The sequence below is a fragment of the Garra rufa genome, chromosome 16, assembly GCF_049309525.1.
Source record: "Garra rufa chromosome 16, GarRuf1.0, whole genome shotgun sequence".
In the NCBI taxonomy this organism is placed as follows: Eukaryota; Metazoa; Chordata; class Actinopteri; order Cypriniformes; family Cyprinidae; genus Garra; species Garra rufa.
In genome coordinates this window covers 23015250-23036171 of record NC_133376.1, presented here as the reverse complement: position 1 = coordinate 23036171, position 20922 = coordinate 23015250, and the positions used below count along the sequence as shown (strand labels likewise).

At 37.4% G+C, this 20922-nt stretch overlaps 1 protein-coding gene across 1 annotated transcript in view; it reads right to left on the bottom strand.

Moving 5' to 3' along the window:
* Window positions 1-17315, bottom strand: part of prom1a (prominin 1a) — a 75500-nt gene extending 58185 nt beyond the window's left edge. The window contains exon 1 of the mRNA XM_073820083.1: window positions 16840-17315. Within this exon, the coding sequence (XP_073676184.1) occupies window positions 16840-17071 (232 nt within the window). The 5' untranslated portion in view covers window positions 17072-17315. The remainder of the gene's footprint in view (window positions 1-16839) is intronic.
* Between the last annotated feature and the right edge of the window lie 3607 nt (window positions 17316-20922).

Here is a 20922-nt window from a genome sequence, read left to right as displayed (position 1 = left end):
TGCAATTTCGCAACTCTGTCGCATCTGTTGATCACACCGAACGCGTCTTTTAGTTCTAAAAACGCGAGGCGCACAGCACTGCCTTTTTTTGGTGACTTTTAATAAAAGAGCGTGCTGCGTTTTTTTATGTTGCTAAGCAACGACCAAAACAGCTGTCCTGTCAGTCAAATCAAAGGATTATAGCGCGAGCGCTCTAAAATCTTAGTTTTATGTTGTTAAGTAAACTGTCATATTAGCAGAAACCCTAAATAATACAGCTCCGGGTTACCCACGATAGACAAAAGGTTTCTCCTCTATTTCTTGCAGTCTCCAGACTTTTTAAGCAACCGTAAAATTCCTTCACCACAACAGAAGGCCCGCCTCTCCATTCATTCGATTGGAAAAGAACGCGAATGACGTTGGGCATTTTTCCGCTCAGAGTTGATTTTTTTTTCAACTTCACGCGCTCAGAGCGCTCCTGCAAAAACACGAGGCGCAGCAGGCGGTGAAAACGCGAGGCGCCTGGGACGCATAAGCAGCGCGTAGAACGCTCACTGCCAACAGAAAACCATTCAAAAGAGGCGCCTCCATCTGCAAAAACGCGTTCGGTGTGATCGCGGCCTCTCTCTGCCGCTCTGCCTCCCGCACACACACACACACACACACACACACACACACACACACACACACACACACACACACACACACACACACACACACACACACACACACACACACACACACACACACACACACTGCCACTCACGTCACCTTTTTAAAATCCCCTACAGCGCGAAACATGAGTCCCGCAAACGCGGCGCCGAAGAGCTTGTTGTATGTAATCGTAGGACAAATGGCTCCTTAGTTTCAAATGGTTTGGGTACAAGGTGATCGCTTTGAAAATAAAGGCGTTTGTCTAGGTTAGAAGCTCATTTGAAACATTGCCACGGCTCATTTAAGAAAATGACAGCTCCGAAGAGACGCCGCTTTAGTTGAGGTAGTGCTAACCATAATAAAGAAAGATGATGATCATCATCACCTTATCGGTTACCACTGAAATGTAGATGTAATGTATTTCCAAATCTAAGCCCATCTTATGCGGAATGTTGCCTAATAGACTGCAACATGATAAAACCAATGGATAAAACAGGCACCTTCAGAATGCGTAAAAGACGCACCGGCACTTTTTTTTTAACCGACTACCGACAACTTTGACCGGTTAACGTTGATACGGTCAACCACCGGTCAAACGGTCATCGGTTAACATCCCTAGGTTCAACCATAATTTTATGAAGCTCAAGACCACTTTTTGTGCCTTGAACGTGGTAGTTGCATTGCTATCTGGTCAGAAAGCTCTTGGATTTCATCAAAAATATCTTATTTTGTGTTTCAAAGATGAACAAGGGTCTTACAGGTCTTACAGAAAGACATGAGAGGGAGTAATTAATGACAACATTTTGGGTGTAGTATCCCTTTAAGTTACTCTCTAAAAACATTAATAATACTGTTACTGTTGCATGTAATATTTAGCAAATCAAATTTTTCAACTTCACTCGTAGAAAATTAAAATGATTGATTGTACACTGAAAAAAATGGTGGTTAGATTTTTCTTGTAAGTTTCACATATTACAAAGAAAAACAATACAAAGAAATGGCAAATAACACATTTAATTAAACGTAAAAGTAGAAAGAATTAATTTTTATTGTATTTTGCACTTTCTTGTAAAGCCTACTTCAACTTTGAAAATTATTTTTACAGTGTACTTTATTCTGAATTCATTTAGACAAAGTATAGAATTTTAATATCATCCATTTATCATATTTCAGCTAAATTAATCGAATCAACAGTCTTAAAGGGATAGTTCATCCCAGGGCATCTAAGATGTAGGTGACTTTGTTTCTTCAGTAGAACACAACCAAGACTCTCAGAGGTAAAAATTATATAAATACTGTTCAGTTTTTTGATTTCAATCAAATTTAATTTTTTGGGTGAATTATCCTTTTAAAACACTTAGAGGGATAATTCACCCAAAAATGAAAATTCTGTCTTTAATTACTCACCCTCATGTTGTTCCAAACCCGTAAGAACATAAATTATGATATTTTTGATCATTGAATAAATTGTTGAATTGTTTTCTTCGTGCACAAAAAGTGCATAAAATTACTGTTAAACTCCTGATGTCACATGGACTATTTTAACAATGTCCTTACTACCTTTCTGAATTTGTGTTCTGAAAAAGAACAAAGGTCTTACAGGTTTGGAACGACATGAGGGTGAGTAATTAATGACAGAATTTTCATTTTTGGATGAACTATCCCTTCAACTTTCTTGTATGTGCTCTATTCCTTATTGCAACATGTATCTTGCTTGTTTACATCTACACAGAAACCCTTTTTCAATTCCCCAGGAGCCCTAAGAGACAAAAACTATGCCATAGTTCTCCACTGTCATTTCTCTGTGGTGAATTTTTATGAGAACAGTGGCTACTGGGTGGAAAGGAAACACGCTTGCTCACAAGAAGGAAATATACACAGCATCCCTGGTCCAAAGAAGAGCTTGAGACTGCTTTGAACTCAGATGTCACTTCCTTGTTGCATATTGTTCTTTCTTTTTTCAGTCTTGTTTAGAAAATCAGTCTTGGTCACTGCGAGACAACAAAATAGAACTGTAGATCTTGTGTCTTGGTTTACAGATGATTACAGTCCAAAAAACAAAACAAAAACCCTTTTCTGTTAAATGACATCTAGTTCCTCCACAAGCCTCAAATCAGTCAAAACATACACAGTATTTATAGATTTTAATGGCATTTAGAATATTTATAAGAGTAAAGAGTAGCATAATGGCGACTAGTGATTTACATTCCATTGTATTCCAAAAACAAAACACAACCTCAAACTATAACGTCACTATTCAAGCTTGAACTCATCCACATTCCTCGCCCACTGTCCTTTATGTCCTTACTACGTAATTTATGAGTCAGTTGACCACACTATGTGGCCTACTTACATACCGTTTTTGAAAAATGTATTAGTATTATTTTTAGGTCCACATTCAAGGTTAATAAAGTAGGCTGCAGAAAGTGTGCTGGTGATCAAATATGATTATTTTTGTGCACCCATCATATCAAATTCCTAAAATGGATTGTGAGGTTTTCCATCAAAAAACAGGAGAATGATCTCCCTAGTCAACATGTTCTAGATCTGAGCCAAAATCAGAAATCAGATTGTTCTGCCCCCATTAAATCGATTAAATTAGGTCTTAAACACTCAGCGAAATGACTTGACAAGTCTAATTTTCTTTACCATGTTAACATATTACCAAAGCAATTGAATCTATAATACTGGTGTACTGCGATGCAAAAGTGTTAAATTGCTAAGACAGTGATTGAAACTCTCTCTCTATGGAAACACAGAATCAGGTAAACACAATCCCTGCTTAATATCAGCTTACTGATCACAGCAAAGCTGATATAAAGATAAATAAGGGTCATGAAGGTGATACTGATTAATACCGATTAGTTTCTGTCCGTCTCTGTCTGTCTGCACATTTCTGCAATTAAAAACACTGAACAAACAGTAAGAACAGAACACATTGCTGGTCAAGCACACTGATTCTAATAATCATTCAAGAATCACAAATTATTATTGTGTAAACTCTCAAAATGTCTAAAAATAATGTTTCAACAGCATCAAATCAAAACGAAAAGTGATATTCCACTGTCATATACATACTTCCTCAAGGCTATAAATGCTGCAAAGAGACTAATTTCAGCTGGGAAATGCTAGTACGTCACGTGACATCGCAATTACGTGCAATTTCCCTCTTGCGCTGTGAACTGGTAAGCAGATATGCCAGGGCATACATTTTAATGAGGAAACATCCGCATCTGTAGTATTTGTACAATATTCTCTAATACATGTTCTTAACTACAGCCCACATGGGACGAATGCTTGAAGCAGTGCTAAATTAGATCAAAGTTAATGGAAGAGATGAAAATGTGTTTGCGAATATATGGATTAAGATTGTGTGTGGGCCAAGTTTTGCCTACAATACTGGCCTACAAAAAGAGTAACACCTGAAATCACTGCATTTTTGGGATGCAGCCAACTGTCCCTATGAGGTAAAACAGTTTGACTGTTAAAAAGTTTGGGGTCAGTACCTTTTTTCAAATAAATGAATACTTTTATTCAGCAAGGACACATAAAACTGGTAAAAATTGACAGTAAGGACACCTATACTGCTACAAAAGATTTCTATTTCAAATAAATGTTGTTCATTTGAAGTTTTTATTCATCAAATCCTGAAAAGACTCAAAGATTCATTAAATATTTAAAACATTTGATCGTTTTCATTTGTATCATGTCAAGTCTTTGTGCCAATTCCGCTGTGCACAACTGATTTTCTGAAAAAAGAAATTCTAGTGTCTATATGTGTATCTATCCAAGTTCTATATGTGACATAGATACAAGAAATGATGAGTCATTGCAATACATACATTGAAGAAGCATCTCTAACACTGCAACTAGATAGCGAATATCAAATTTCTCTTATTATTCTCTCTTATTTTCTTATCATTCCACATTCTCTTTTGTATCTCTCCTCTTTTTAGACCAGCTTTGCTCATTTTATCTTTTCTTCCTCATTATTGTACACCAGTATCGCTCTCACTTATAATCTATATTCTATATAATCCATCTCACTCTGCTCATAAAGAACCCTTCTGGTTTTTCCCAGAAGACCCAGTGACGTACCTCTGTGTAGAGCCCTGCTCTCCTCTTTTTCCCAACTGGGATGCCCTCTCACCCTTTCAACGGCACGGCAACTCCCAGACCTCATGCCCATGACATTCTACTGTTACCTGGAAATGTCCCAGTATGCTTACTTGCTGTTAACCACATCACCTCGTAAGAAGCACTTGTTGCTTCAGTTTGGGTTAAAAGGGTCATATCTTGAGGCGTCTATGGAAGCCTGTTTCTGCCGCTGAATAAAAAAAATTAAAAAGCTAACAGCGAGATTTAAACTCGCAATTGTGAGTTATAAAGTCTATAAAAACTTTTTTAGTTAGAATTATGTGATACAAACTTGCAATTCTGACTTTTTTCTGAACACGCAATTGCAAGATATGAACTTGCAATTCGGAGTAAAAAAGTCTGAATTATGAGTTCAATTACTTTTTTCTGAGAAAAAAGTCAGAACTGCCTATTTATCTCACAGTCCTGAGAAAAAAAAAAGTCAGAATTGAATGTTTGTACCACACAATTCTGAGAAAAAAAAAGTCAGAAATGGCTGTTTATATCTCACAATTCTCAGAAAAAAAGTCAGAATTGCCTGGTTATATCACAATTCTTAAAAAAAAAAATCAGATTTGCAAGTTTGTATCACGTAATTCTGAGAAAAAAGTCTGAATTGTCTGTTTATATCTCAATTCTGAGAAAAAAAAGTCAGAATAGCCTGGTTATATCACAATTCTGAAAAAAAAAGTCAGAAATGGCTGTTTATATCACAATTCTGAGAAAAAAAAGTCAGAATTGCCTGTCTATATCTCACAATTCTGAGAAAAAAAAGGTCAGAATTTGCAAGTTTGTACCACACAATTCTGAGAAAAAAAAGTCAGAAATGGCTGTTTATATCTCAATTATGAGAAAAAAAAGTCAGAATAGCCTGGTTATATCACAATTCTGAGAAAAAAAAGGGTCAGAATTTGCAAGTTTGTACCACACAATTCTGAGAAAAAAAAGTCAGAAATGGCTGTTTATATCACAATTCTGAGAAAAAAAAGGTCAGAATTTGCAAGTTTGTACCACACAATTCTGAGAAAAAAAGTCAGAAATGGCTGTTTATCACAATTCTGAGAAAAAAAGGTCAGAATTTGCAAGTTTGTACCACACAATTCTGAGAAAAAAAAGTCAGAAATGGCTGTTTATATCACAATTCTGAGAGAAAAAAAAATCAGAATTGCCTGGTTATATCACAATTCTGAGAAAGAAAGGTCAAAAATGTCTGTCTATATCTCACAATTCTGATAAAAAAGGTCAGAATTGCACGTTTGTATCGACAAAAATAAGATAAGATAAAAAGTCAGTCACCTTTTTTGAATTCATAGGATTCAAATTGTCCTTGATCTTGTAAGAAAAAAAATGTAATACAGAAGTTGATTTGATACTTGTAGATACTTCTAAGCTGAACATTTCTGTCTGCATGTGGCACCTGCTGTTCTACATATGCGTCTGAGAATCCCAACATTAGGAAAGAGCAATTGAACTTTACTTTTAACAGGGTTTCTGACTGTTACAATCTGTCCTTAACAGTTTGAACAGCACATTTCAGCACAGAATGCTTTGTAAATCTGTCACTTTGCAAAAAAACTGTCGTTGAAGGATGGAGCCATTCAAACTCTAGCTGACCCAAACCCACAGCTTGTGGCAAAAAACCACAGAAGTGATAAAAAAAAAAAAAAAATGCAAATTCACTCTGTGATAGCAGGCGCCATGTGTGGAAAAAGTAGCATTTTGTTTTTAAATGTTCATGATTCTTTTTGTTTTTTTGTTAATAAAAGTTTATCTTTTTAACCTGTTTTGCCACGTAATTCAGTACCATCATAATACTATATACTGGGGGAGAAGTTTAAGAAATAATTGTGATACACCTAGTAATGAGCAACCCTATCCATCTCCAATTACAACCCCTTTAGAAAATTATTTTAGATGATGCAAAAGCATTTTTGAATGGTCATTCAGTCTTTGCAACGACTTCAGCATCTAGCCTCAATAGCCTCATTGCCTTGGCTAAAAGTGCTTGTATAATCAAGGGCCGTATAGCTCAGGATCACTGCCAGTCTTTCATCGCTCTCTCTCTCTCTATCTCAGTTTAGGCCTTTGTTTCCCTCTCTAGAGAGAGAAATCCAACCCACACAACATGCCGAGGAGAGAGAAAGTAACTGTGTGTGTGTAGCTCTTCTAAAAATAAGCATTTCATTCAGAGGCTACAGCAATCCCACTTTCCTCTCAACAACGCTGCAGAACAGAACACCTGAAGGGCTTGCCGTCTGACATCCCATAATGCCATGCTAACATGAAGCAGCGGAGGAAAACGCTCACTGGAGTTTAAATGTAAATGCGACCGTCACATTAGCAGCAGGAACAGTTTAGTTATGACAGCGCAAATCTGCAGCTCCCCAGAGAGGCTTAGCATCAACACTTACACAAACACCACTAATAGGCTACACAAATACAGTGATACAACAACATATTTGGACACCAAGTCACACTTAATATATGAATTTAATTGCATTGATAAAACCACATTAAACTAAGCGGCATCTCTAAACAAATATTACAGCCTCTGATAACTATGAATTTATAATTACCTTTATAAAGCATTTTTGCAATTATTTTTAACCAAGTGGTCTGAAGTTGGTTTTTTGAGACTGTATGAAGTCAGTTCTCTTCAAATTATAATGCAAGGCCTAAATATATACAGTCAATCCTGAAATTATTTATACCCCTGGCAAATTCTGACTTAAAGTTACTTTTATTCAACCAGCAAGTTTTTATTTTACTTTTATTCAACCTGGCCAGCACAGGTGTCTCTTTAGGTTTCCGACCACGTCCTCTGCGATTTTTCACAGTGTGGAACGTCTTGTATTTTTTAAAAATACTTTGCATTGTAGCCACTGGAACTTCAAAACATTTAGATATGGTCTTACAGCCCTTTCCTGACTTGTGAGCAGACACAATGCGTCCTCAGTGAGCTCCTTTGTCTTAGCCATGTCTGTCCACAAACCAACACCAGAGAGCTTCTGTTTTTCACCTGCTGAGTTGATTAAAACAGCTGTTCCCAATGAATCAGGGTAATTAGGATGCTTTAGAACAGCTTGGACTATTTGGAATGGTATAGAACTTTGGATTTTCCCATAGACTGTGACAGTGCAAAGGGTATAAATAATTTTGGACATGCCACTTTTTGTTCAAATGTAAATAAAAGCTGAGAAATATTTTTTTCCACATTGATGCCTCTTGTACATAGTCTTATTATCTTTTGGGAGAAGCTTGTGTCATTTCTGGTCAAAAACAAACAAACAAACAAACAAACAAACAAAAAAAACGTGCTGATTGAATAAAATTAAATTTAAGTCAGAATTTGCCAGGGGTATGAATGATTTCAGGCTTGACTGTATATATACACACACGTATATATATATACACTACCGTTCAAAAGTTTGGGGTCAGTAAGACTTGTAATAGTCTTTAAAGAAGTCTCTTATGCTCATCAAGGCTGCATTTATTTGATTAAAAAAACTGAAAAAAAAAACAGTAATATTGCAAAATGTTTTTACAATATAAAATAATGTTTTTTATTTTAACATACTTTAAAATAGAATTTATTCCTGTGATGAAAAGCTGAATTTTTATTAGCTGTTACTCCAGTCTTAAGTGTCACATGATCCTTCAGAAATCATTCTAATATGCTGATTTATTATTAGAATGATCAATGTTGGATAATATCAACAGTTGTGCTGCCAAATATTTTTTGGAACCTGTGATTTTTTTTTCCAGGATTCTTTCATGAATAACAAGTTTAAAAAGTACAGTGTTTATTCAAAATATACATTTTTATAACAAAGTAAATGATTTATTATTTTTTTTTAATAAACTTTTAATTATTAACTTAATACATCCTTGGTGAATAAAAAACTTTCGAACTTTAGTGTATATATACACACACACACACACACACACACACACACATACATATACATTATTTCACGAGTTCGCCCTTACATCTAATCTGCTTGAGCGAGTATTAAGCATATTTTGGCGTGCTGTCCGGGGGAAGGGTTCCGGGCCGGAATACAGGCCGGACCCAGAGAACTCCCCCTGCTAGTGTAGGATAGAAACAGATTAGAAGTGGGGAGTAGGGGTGGAGGAGGGATGCCAAGAAACTGTCGCTGGATGGAGGTAAGACGGCTGGTAATATATAGAGGATGCGCTGATTGAATGATTGGTTAAACAGGTTGCACCTGTGCCGAATGGGTTGATTATCTGATCGTGCTCCTCCTGAACCTTGTTTAATCAAACATCATATATATATATATATATATATATATATATATACACACACACACACACACAACACACACTATCAGTCAAAAGTTTGGACACACTTCCCCATCAAAGAGAATGGGGAATTGCGTCCAAACTTTTGACTGGTAGTGTATATACGGGTCAAAGACAATTACAAGTGTCCAAAAAGTGATTTTAGGTCCATAGAAAGCACATTAAATGTAAGTAAAGTGTCTACTTTTAAGGTTTCAAATAAGTTTTTGGAGAATAAAATGTCAAAATTTGGTTGAATTAATGTTACATTGTCATTCAGTGTTCTAATATGTTGAAAACAGTTGTGCTGCTTAATATTTTTTTTGGAACCTGTGATACTTTTTTCAGGATTCTTTGATCAATAAAATGTTAAAAATGCACTAAAGAAATTAATACTTTTATTCACCAAGGATGTGTAAAATTAATAAAAAGTAATAGCATAGATTTACATCGTCAGAAAAGATTTATATTTATAAATGCTGCTCTTTTCACCAAAGAAACCTGAAAAAAAGGATCACAGGTTCCACAACTGTTTCCAATATTGATCATTCTAATAATAATTCAGCATATTAGAATGCTTTCTGAAGGATCATGGGACACTTCAGACTGGAGTAACAGCCTATGAATATTCAGCTTTGCATCACAGGAATTAATTATATTTTTAAAAGTATATTAAGTAAGCATAAAGTATAAAGTAAAAAACATTATTTTATATTGTATTAACAATTTGCAATATTTTTTTTCTGTATTTTTGATCAAATTAATGCAGCCTTGATGAGCATAAGAGACTTCTTTGAAAAACATTACAAGTCTTACTGATCCTAAACTTTTGAGCGGCAGTGTATATGCCACTTTAAGACAGCTATGATTTATCTTTCGAGACGCCAACATATGACCAATTATGACCTGGCCATTATTATGTAATGTAATCAGTCTTTGAGCCACACTACAGATGTCTATAGCCAGACTCTCAATGTGGCTCAATAGCCACAAACAGCTTGAAATCCTCTTAAAGTGGGCTTGTGAATTGGCTGCCAACCAGAACCTCAGGTAAAGCACACCAAAGGTGACTGAGAGTGTGTGTGGGTGTGTTTGTCTATCTACAGCGCAGGAGGGCAAGATTTAGAGCAGCTACAAGCCCTGCAATGCTTAAAGCACATCCAGACAGGAGGGTATCAGCAGCAGTGCCCAGCTCTCAGATAAGGGACTACATGCTGCAAATAACCTTTTTTTAAGCTTTTAGTACATCCACACAGAATCTTTTCAAAGTTTTCTGTGCTGATTTGGACTTTAAACATGTCAAATGCGACAAACAGATCAGTTGGTAGTTTACATTTTTTTTATAATCCAGGTGACTGAAATATGAAAAACTACAGTAGAACAAATAATTAAGAAATGCTACATACATTGTATAAAGTAATCAAGGGCTGGTTTCACAAACAGGGCTTAGACTAAGCGAGGATTAGGTCATAGTGCACTCAAGACATTTAAGCAATTATTATAAACGTGTCTTAGAAAAAAAACATACTGGTGTCCATCTTGAGACAAAACAAAGGCACTGCTATTTTTTAAGATCAGTCAGTGCAAGTTTCTTTCATTTAAACTTTTTTACAGATTTACATTTTAGGCTGTGAAACCATATGCAAATGTACGCTGATTTTGTACGTTTGACAAAGAATGATCAGTCTATAATTTTAATGGTAGGATTATTTAAACTGTGAGAGACAGAATAACAAACAAATCCAGAAAAACGTATTTCAAAAAAAATATATAAATTGATTTGCATTTTAATGAGTGAAGTAAGTATTTAACCCCTTCACAAAACATGACTTAGTACTTGACTTAGTAAACCCTTGTTGGCAATCACAGAGGTCAGATGTTTTTTTGTAGTTGGCCACCAGGTTTGCACACATCTCAGGAGGGATTTTGTCCCACTTATTTTTGCAGATCCTCTCCAAGTCATTAAGGTTTCGTTGCTGACGTTTGCCAATTCAAACCTTCAGTTCCCTCCACAGATTTTCTATGGGATTGGCATCCTGGCCAAATTTGCCCATTGGCCTCTGACCATCATGGCCTCCGAATCATCCCCATATTCCGATTGGCTTCATCACTCTGTCTCCTCTCCACCAGTAAACTGGTGTGTGGTGGGCGTTCTGGCGCACTATGTCTGCTGTCGCATCATCCAGGTGGATGCTGCACACTGGTGGTGGTTGAGGAGATACCCCTGACACTGTAAAGCGCTTTGAGTGTCTAGAAAAGCGCTATATAAATGTAACGAATTATTATTATTATTATTATGGGATTAAGGTCTGGAGTATGGCTAGGCCACTCCTTTGTTGCCTTGACTGTGTGTTTAGGGTCATGTCAGGCTGGAATACCCATCCACAACCAACTTTCAATGAAGGAAGGAGGTTCTTACCCAAGATTTGACGGTACATGGCCCTGTCCATCATCCCTTTGATGTGGTGCAGTTATCCTGTCCCCTTAGCAGAAAAACACCCCCAAAACATAATGTTTCCACCTCCATGTTTGACAGTGGGGATGGTGTTCTTGGGGTCATAGACAGTATTCCTCCTCCTCCATAACATAGCGAGTTGCGTTGATGCCAAAGAACTCAATTTTGGTCTCATCTGACCACAACACTTTTACCCAGTTCTCCTCTGAATCATTCAGATGTTTATTGCCAAACATTGGACGGGCCTGTACATGTGCTTTCTTAAGCAGGAGGACCTTGCAGGCACTGCAGGATTTCAGTCCTTTTTGCCAGTTGTTTTTTTGGTGACTATGGTCTCAGCTGCCTTGAGATCATTGACGAGATCCTCCCGTGTAGTTCTGGGCTGATTCCTCTCCATTCTCATGACCATTGAAACTCCACAAGGTGAGATCTTGCATGGAGCCCCAGACCAAAGGAGACAGTTATTTTGTGTTTCTTCCATTTGCGAATAATCGCACCAACTGTTGTCACCTTCTCACCAAGGTGCTTGGCGATGGTCTTGTAGCCCATTCGGCCTTGTGTAGGTCACCAATCTTGTCCCTGACATCCTTGGACAGCTCTTTGGTCTTAGCCATGGTGGAGAGTTTGGAATCTGATTGATTGATTGCTTCTGTGGACAGGTGTCTTTTATACAGGTAACAAACTGAGATTAGGAGCACTCCCTTTAAGAAAACGCTCTTAATCTCAGTTTGTTACCTGTATAAAAGACACCTGGGAGCCAGAAATCTTGCTGATTGATAGGGGATCAAATACTTATTTCACTCATTAAAGTGCAAATCAATTTATAACTTTTTTTAAAATGCGTTTTTCTGGATTTTTTGTTGTTGTTGTTATTCTGTCTCTCACGGTTCAAATAAACCTACCATTAAAATTATAGATTGATAATTTCTTTGTCAGTGGGCAAATTTACAAAATCAGCAGGGGATCATACAATTATTTTCCCCACTGTATGTTTTCGTGATCACGTAGAACAGCATGTGAGTGTGCAACTGCGATAGAGACAATAGTATAAAAACTCTACCGACTGACAAATCTCTGATTACTTGTGTCTATCGCTATTTTGCTCACTCCTACTATACAGTGGTGGCAAAAATGATTAGAACACCAGAAATTTCACCAGCTAAAAAATGGTTTTAAGTCAGTGATTTCTATCTTTTGCTGTAGTGTGTCAATAGGAAATATCAGTTTACATTTCCAAACATTCATTTTGCCATGAATTGCAATAATCCAGTGAGATTTTTTTTTTGCACAAGGAGTCAACAGCCAGTGCTCCACACAGAAATCTGATCTCATCATCATCCAGTCTGCCTGGAATGACATGAAGAAACAGAACAAACTGAGACAGACTAAATCCAGAAGAACTGTGGCAATGTCTCCAATATGCTTCAAGAAACCTACCTGCATTCTGCTATTGATAACTGCGAAGGTAATCTAAATGTAAAAATAGGTGACATGACCATGCACAAATAAATATCCAATACTGAACACCACCAAGAACAAACAAACGCACTATTATTGACTGCTATCCAGTATGCTACTGATAAGCCCACAACATTTCAAGAAAGCCAAAACTCAACACAAGATTATCATGCTCATATTACTGGGCAAGAGAAATGTTTATTTAAGAATGTTCTTTGCATAATATTAGGATGTTGCTTATTTTGCTAATGCTGACAGCTGGGCACTGGGCTTACTGGAGCTCACAGGCCTCTTGTTGGGTTGAAGACGCCCTAGGAAATCCAGTGACATGTGCCAGTCCCAGAAGCATCACAGTCATGCTGGAGTCATGAGAACACGTGAGAGCTACAGTAAGACAAATCACACACTCACAACATCTCCAGCTTCTTCCTCAAACATCAATAATAGTTACTGCATTCAAATATCTGCAAGATATTTCACAGCTGCTCATAATATACAAGTTACATCCTGGGACACTATTCTATTCTATTCTATTCTATTCTACTCTACCAATGTCCAAGTCACAGGTTGTGCATTAGACATTTATAGTGCCACCACTAACAGCAGCCTATAAATATGACTCCTTTAAGGAGTTTTAGACATGAATATGTAAGGCAGGGCTTGTTGAGTGGAGTCAAGGATGAGGAAGAATAGAGGTCAAGCAGAGTGAGATAACTAGGGTAAGGAAAGAGGGAAAGGGAGCAACAGAGAGAGGAAAAAGTGCAATTTCTCACTTCCCCTCAGCCTCAGTGTGGCATAGCTGCCTCAAGAGATGTAGAGGAGCAAAGGGGAGCACAGCAAGCTGGCAGCCCACAGATATGCCACTCAGGATGCCATCTGCGATCTGCAACACTGGTGCTCCATCCTTCAGCAGCCCTGCTGGCACGGATCTGAACCCATTCAATGTGGCAGACGTGGCTATCAGACTTATGGTGTTAAAATTAGCATGTATAATATTGCACTAACAATATATATTAAATCTCTGTACAAACATCTTTCTGGCAAAATGTACCGTGTAATAGTCTTGGTTGTCCTTTGCTTAAACACGCATCTGTTAAGATCTACTAAAGCACTGCACTTGCTCTCAGAAAGCATTGGATACTCGCACCTCGAATAACACTACAGCATTCAGACATATGTAGGCCAATGGGAGAAACTCAAACACACTAGGACGCAGTTATGTTGCCCTGGCAACTGCTTCCACTGCATATGTCTTCCTCAGATAGACTGAGTCAGATCATCACCTGGATTGCTAGCTTTGGGTTTTGTAGTATAATCCGAGATGCATCGTGAGGGTGTTTACAATACAATAGCTCTCTGACAGGATTCATAATTGATTAATTACACACTACTGCACTTCAAAAGTTTGGGGTTTGCAAGATTTTGAATGTTTTTAAAAGAAGTCTCTTTGCTCACCAAGGCTACATGGATTTAATTCAATTGCAAAAAAGTTATTTTGTTAAACATATTTAGAAACTAAGTTTTCTACTTAAAGGATTAGTTCACTCCAGAATTAAAATTTCCTGATAATTTACTCACCTCCATGTCATCCAAGATGTTAGTGACTTTCACTATATGTTGAAAAATGTTTTCCTCAAAAACTGGACTTCAATGGGGACCAACAGGTTGAAGGTCCAAATTGCAGTTTCAATGGGCTCTACACGATTCCAGCCGAGGAATAAGGGTCTTATCTAATGAAACGATTGCCCATTTTCTAAAAAAATAAACATTTACATACTTTTTAACCACAAATGTTCATCTTGCACTAGCTCTGCGCCCACAACTCTACGCATTACACAGTCACATTGGAAAGGTCACGTGTGACATAGGCAGAAGTACCAACCCAGCGTTTACAAAGTGAGGGGCCTTCACAAAAATCATACAACAACGATGTTGGACGATTTTAAAGTTGGAGGAGAAAATTAGAGTTTTTCGCCCTACCCCACCTTTTTGAACCAGAGTACACAGACTGGCATCGCAAATGGTAGACGAGCATTTGTGATTAAAAAGTGTATTCATTTATTTTAGAAAATGGGCGACGCTTCGCTAGATAAGACCCTTATTCCTCGACTGGGATTGTGTAGAGCTCTTTGAAGCTGCATTGAAACTGCAATTTGGACCTTTAACCTGTTGGTCCGCATTGAGGTCTCTTGGAGTGTTTTCCTCAAATGTATTTTTAACTGAAGAAAGAAAGACATTCACATCTTGGATGACATAGGGGTGAGTCCTATCCTTTCTTTAAGGGATAGTTCGCCTAAAAATGAATAACTAGCCCATTATTTACTCACCCTCCAGGCATCCTAGATGTATATGACTACTTCAACCAATGGTGTGAATTTGGGGCATGAATAACTGTGACAGAATGGGGAATTTTTGAGAAATGTGTACAATTTTTTTTATTTTACATTCCTTAGGTGATGCTAGTGCTGAAGAAATCACACACTTCAACTTAAAAAAAAAAAACACACAAAAATTTGCTTTGATGAGCAAAATGAGATACAGCCTGAGGCTGAGAGAACAGAAAGAGACCAAAGGTGGCAGTCAGGACAGCCAGGTCAATTTCTGAGAACAAAGAGCTCCTAAGTGCTCTCTAATATACTTCCTGGCAATATAACTCTGTGAAACGAGAGACCTTCAAACTGAGCAATTAATAGGCTATTACCGAAGCATAGTCTCCAGCGCGCTTTGATCTTACGAGTAGTTTCGTAGGTCTAAAGACACTTTTTCTTTTGAAGGAGACAGGGGGTTACCCTCACACACTAGTGTCCTTACTTTCACTAGTCAAAGTCCACTCAGATTTAAGGATCAAAGGATTTGAGCATGTCTGACCAGCTTCTTAATTCAGTTCACGGAAAACGCCCTGAAAAATCCATGCTATGAAATGACTTTCAAGACTGGCACAAACATATGTAGTCCCAGAGAACAAATCAAGCAGGATCTGAGTTATACTGTTGCAGCTGTATGGCTGTCTCCTTCTTGCAAATCAAACGCAGTGGGCTGAATTACCATACTGAAGGCCTGTCAGAGAGCTTTTATCATTCTAATTAATTTGCCGAAAGGCTACAGCTGTGGCTATTTTTATTTGAGAATGAAGGGATGAAAAAAGGAAAAGGGAGAAAAGAAAACAAAACGCCGTCAGTGCCACATGTTCAGAAGACGGATACACGGATGATTTAGACCTACTGCTAGAGGGGAATCATCACTAGATGAGAAACAAGCAAGCTGCAGAAAAACGAAGGATTTATAACCACTGGAAACAGAAGAGTATACAAATCTCAATGTGTAAGATGACAAGCTGTTCCCAACCTTGAACCTAGTCCTAGAGGACCACCAATAGTACACATGTTTGGACGTCTACCTAATTGAACACCTGATGCAGCTCAGCTCTTTATTAAAGTTCTCTACAATCTGAAATGGGTGTGTACGGTTGGGATTCCTCCAGGAACCGGGTTATATTAACCTGTGGCTGGCTGGAAAATAAAAGAACAGGAACATATGGCACTCCAGATTAGCGTTTTAGCTCATTAGGACAGTGACTCACAGGGTCACAATCTTAATCTTAAGATTTACCAAATAATGACGAACATATTCAACACCCTGCAACCTTCTAACCCACCTGGAGACATCACAGGTGGCTTCTCTCACACCTGAAGCATCTACCTGCTCATGATGCAGATGTAGTTGCAGTTGAAAAAACAGCAATCATTGGAGTATAATATAACCTGATTTAAATGATTAATAAAGAAGAGAAATTCGATTTGAAGGTTCTTGTGGTGCTCAGAAGTTCAAAAACATTACAAGACTGAGCTCACCTTCAGGAAACGGGTTGGGTTGAACCACATAGAGGAAAGCGTGCATCATGTTAAATAAAATCCCAATGGCCCCAGGCTCATAATAGGCGACGGTATCGTAAACTCCGGAGGGGACGAAGCCGAAATCCAAAGTTCGCCGAGCTGGAGAAGCAGGACTGTCGGATTGCCTGTCCTGGAGTTCCCCGGACGTCAAGCCCCAGCACAGAAAAATTAGTCCCGTTTTCCACAGCATGACTAGTTCTAGTGTTGACAGAAGTGGTGGAAATTCTAGATGTAACGTTACTATGAGGGACAATTTCGGTGATTTCTCAAGTCCTGCTGTCCGGCGAGCTATTCATGATGATGACGGTCCTCCCGCGGCGAGCGGCTCCGGCAGGTTCACGATGCGCCTCTCTGTCGGCCGGTCAGTCGGATACCCCGCGATAATAACACGGCTGATGAGCGTGAGCCACTGAGGTGTAGGTGACTACAGGCTCTCTACTCACGCATCCCCTCCCCTTGTGTTAACGGTCTCCTCTCCAGAGCTCACGCTCTCGGTGCTCCGCCTGTCGGGTGAACAGATGAGAGACGCGATGATTTAATATAGGCGGTTTGCAATCATCCACTTTATCACTTTCAGCCACTGATTTTGAAGACTGGTGTAAATACGACTGATTTTAAACACCTTTTGTACATAACGATTTATTTTTAGTTTAAAAGTGTAATATTTGTCAAGATAAAATTGAGAAAAGGTATCATTAAGGACCTCAACATCTATAAAGGTATAAACACCTACAACGCCAAATCGACAACGTCAAACCAAGTTTTTTTTACACTACCAGTCAAAAGTTTTTGAACAGTAAGATTTGTAATGTTTTTTTTTCTCTTCTGCTCACCAAACCTGCATTTTTTTTAATGCAAAGTACAGCAAGATCAGTAAAAAAATTAAATATTTTTACTATTTAAAAAACTTTTTTTATTTGAATATGCATTAAGATGTAATTTATTCCTTTGATCAAAGCTAATTTTTCAGTGTCACATATCCTTCAGAAATAATTCCAATATGCTGATTCAAGAAACGTATTATTATCATCAATATTTATTCAGTTGAGTACATTTTTGTTCAGGATTATTTGAATGGAAAGACCCAAAGATCAGCATTTATCTGAAATAAAAAGCTTTTGTAACATTATACACTATACAATTCAAAAGCTTGGAGTCAGTATAATTTTTTTGGAAAGAAATTATAGAAAAAATACTTTTATTTAGCAAGGATGCTTTAAATTAATCAAAAGTGACAATAAAGACATTTCAAAATGGTACAAAAGATTTCTGTTTCAGATAAATGCTGGTCTTCTGAACTTTCTATTTAAAGAAACCTGAAAAAATTATACTCTACTCATAATAATAATAATAATAATAATAATAAATGTTTTTTGAGCAGCAAAATAATATTAGAATGATTTTTGAAGGATCATGTGACTGGAGTAATGATGCTAAAAAAGTAGCTTCGACCACAGGGATAAATGTCTTTTTAAAATATATTAAATTAGAAAACAGTTATTTTAAACAGCGAAAAATTTTCAAAATTGTACTGTTTTTGCTGTACTTTGGATCAAATAAATGCACACTTGGTTAGCATAAGAGACTTTTTAAAAAAACTTTTAAAATACTGTTCAAAAACCTTTGATTGGTAGTGTATTTATACATTTACTTAATTTTACTTTAGTTTAAAAGGGCTGCCATTAAAAATCTTGGTAAATATTGTTTTATTGGATCTTTTTCAGGTGGGAAAACAATGGCACAAACATGTATTAGCAAGTATTACTTGTCTCACTTTAAATACAAAATATATATCAAACCGTAAAAATAGGATCCAATATCAAAATGCTCTTCAAATGCCTAACAACAATGGCCTTGCTACTTTCAAGCACTACTTCTTAGCAAACTTCCCTCGGCAAACAGGGCTGAACCAAAATAGCATTGTGGCAACTTGGTTTGTTCGACACCAAATATTTAATTAAACAGACTCCATAAGTTTACTACCTTCTTTGAAGGAGATCAAAGTTTGGTTTACAGCAAGAGGACTCATTAAGATACAAGTATTTTGGTTAAAACTGCTTGTCATTATGAATTCCGTGAGGTCTTATTACGTTGACCTTTTCTTATAAAATAAACAGTTCACCTTGAGCCAGATGTGTCCTCCTAGTGGATGGAACAGATGGAACATCATCGGCAAACTAACATCCACCACTATAATGTTGGAGGCAGACTAGAACATCTGGGTCAACTTCTTTCGTTGTTCCTGGAACAAAGTTTCGTGTCAAACAAACACAGTCCTACTGCAAATTATTAACTACCTCTAAAATCATTGGGAAATGGAAGGTTCTGATTTTTATTTATTGGAATATTAATGAATCCAGTCTTCAGAGTCATAAGTCATAAGGTTCTGCAGGGGAGAATATGTGGGAGCTGCTGTTATATCAGCAACACACATAGTGGATTTTCATTTGAAACTTTTGGATTTTTATCTGATTTAGCATTTTATGTGTTAGCCAAATCAATTCACCCACTGAGTGGGCTCACATCTCTCACATGACTCATTTTTCTCAGCTTTAATTAAGACATCAAAAGCATTAAAACAAACAAGAAGAGAAAACACTTTGTGCATTTCATTCAAATGCACAGATGTTAAACGCAAAGAGATTTTACATTACACTACTAAACTAATAATGTCATGACATTATTGGTATTAAGAGTTAGGCTATGATCCATACATGTATGTCACTTTTTACCTCGCAAGTCCTGAAAGCCAATGAATGGAATCAAAGTCTACCCCTCAACCCCAAAAGTCCTTTAATTTACGACCAGGCAAACAATCGCTTAATTCATAAAGAATGTGAAGGGAGGTTCAGAACGCTGTGTGTACATGATATCAGAGCAGGAATTTTCTTGATTACATTCTCTTTCTAGCCGTGGATTAAAGGATTCTGTAAAGAATGCAATAGCTGCGGAATGTTTTGTGTGTCAGACATCACTAAACAAAGACAAAACCCAACAGTGTCAAAACCTTGACGGTCTGTTTGGATAAGAAATTAGACTTTTCCGACATGGCAAGCAGTACAATAACATTACCATGGTCGCATTAGAAGGCAACCACACTGTTAGTCCTGCAAAACACTCTCAATACATTGAGATAAAACACCATTAAGAATATCTACTGTTACAACTTTGTTTTCTTTATTTTTATGGCCACACAGTTGCCTTAGAAATAACCTACTGCTCTACCTCATCCGTATTTACGGCACGTCTTAGCGTCAATTAGATACCTGGTATCTGGAGGTCTCGATGGAGAAGGACAGGGAGGTTTGCGGTGGGTGTAGGGGAGGTAAACATTACCTTATACACATAAAAAACGGAGATGGAGGCAGCTGAGGGCGGATATACTAGCTGTCCGTCACCGTCGGTGAAATCTGTAGGAGAAAAGGTCACAAAGTGGAAGATTACTGTCTCAGGCTGTCAGATACTGTACGTGGGCGCAGATTAAAAACAGAGCATAGCATGGAAAATGAATTCTGACTGATAAAACAGTAAAATACTTACAATACGACGACCAGTTACACCATAAAGTATAATATAAAACACAGCACAAATTACAAAACAACTTTTATTTGCTGTCCCAAAAACAGGGATCGAATTACATAAAAACAAACGGTTTAGTCTTCAACATCTACATTTGGAAGCATTATGGTACATTTTTTAAAACAAAAACTGACGACACGCCGTGAGGACAACAACCTGTGCAACCCTGTTCAGAATCTTTCCAAAAATAGTCATTAGAAACAAAATACAATATAGGCCTACTGACATTTCAAACATGGCAGGAACACGGTATTCTCATAAAACATTTTCAGTCAAAAGAGAATGACGGAATATCCATTTTCAAGTCACTTGGCGATTGGTTCCTCTGGACATCATGACTGTGTACTGGAGGTAAATTCTAGACACTGGTTGTACAGACCTAAGATTGACATTCAAATTTCCTCACTGCAAAATCAACATTATAAAACAGTACAAACATGATATTGAACTATTAATTACTGG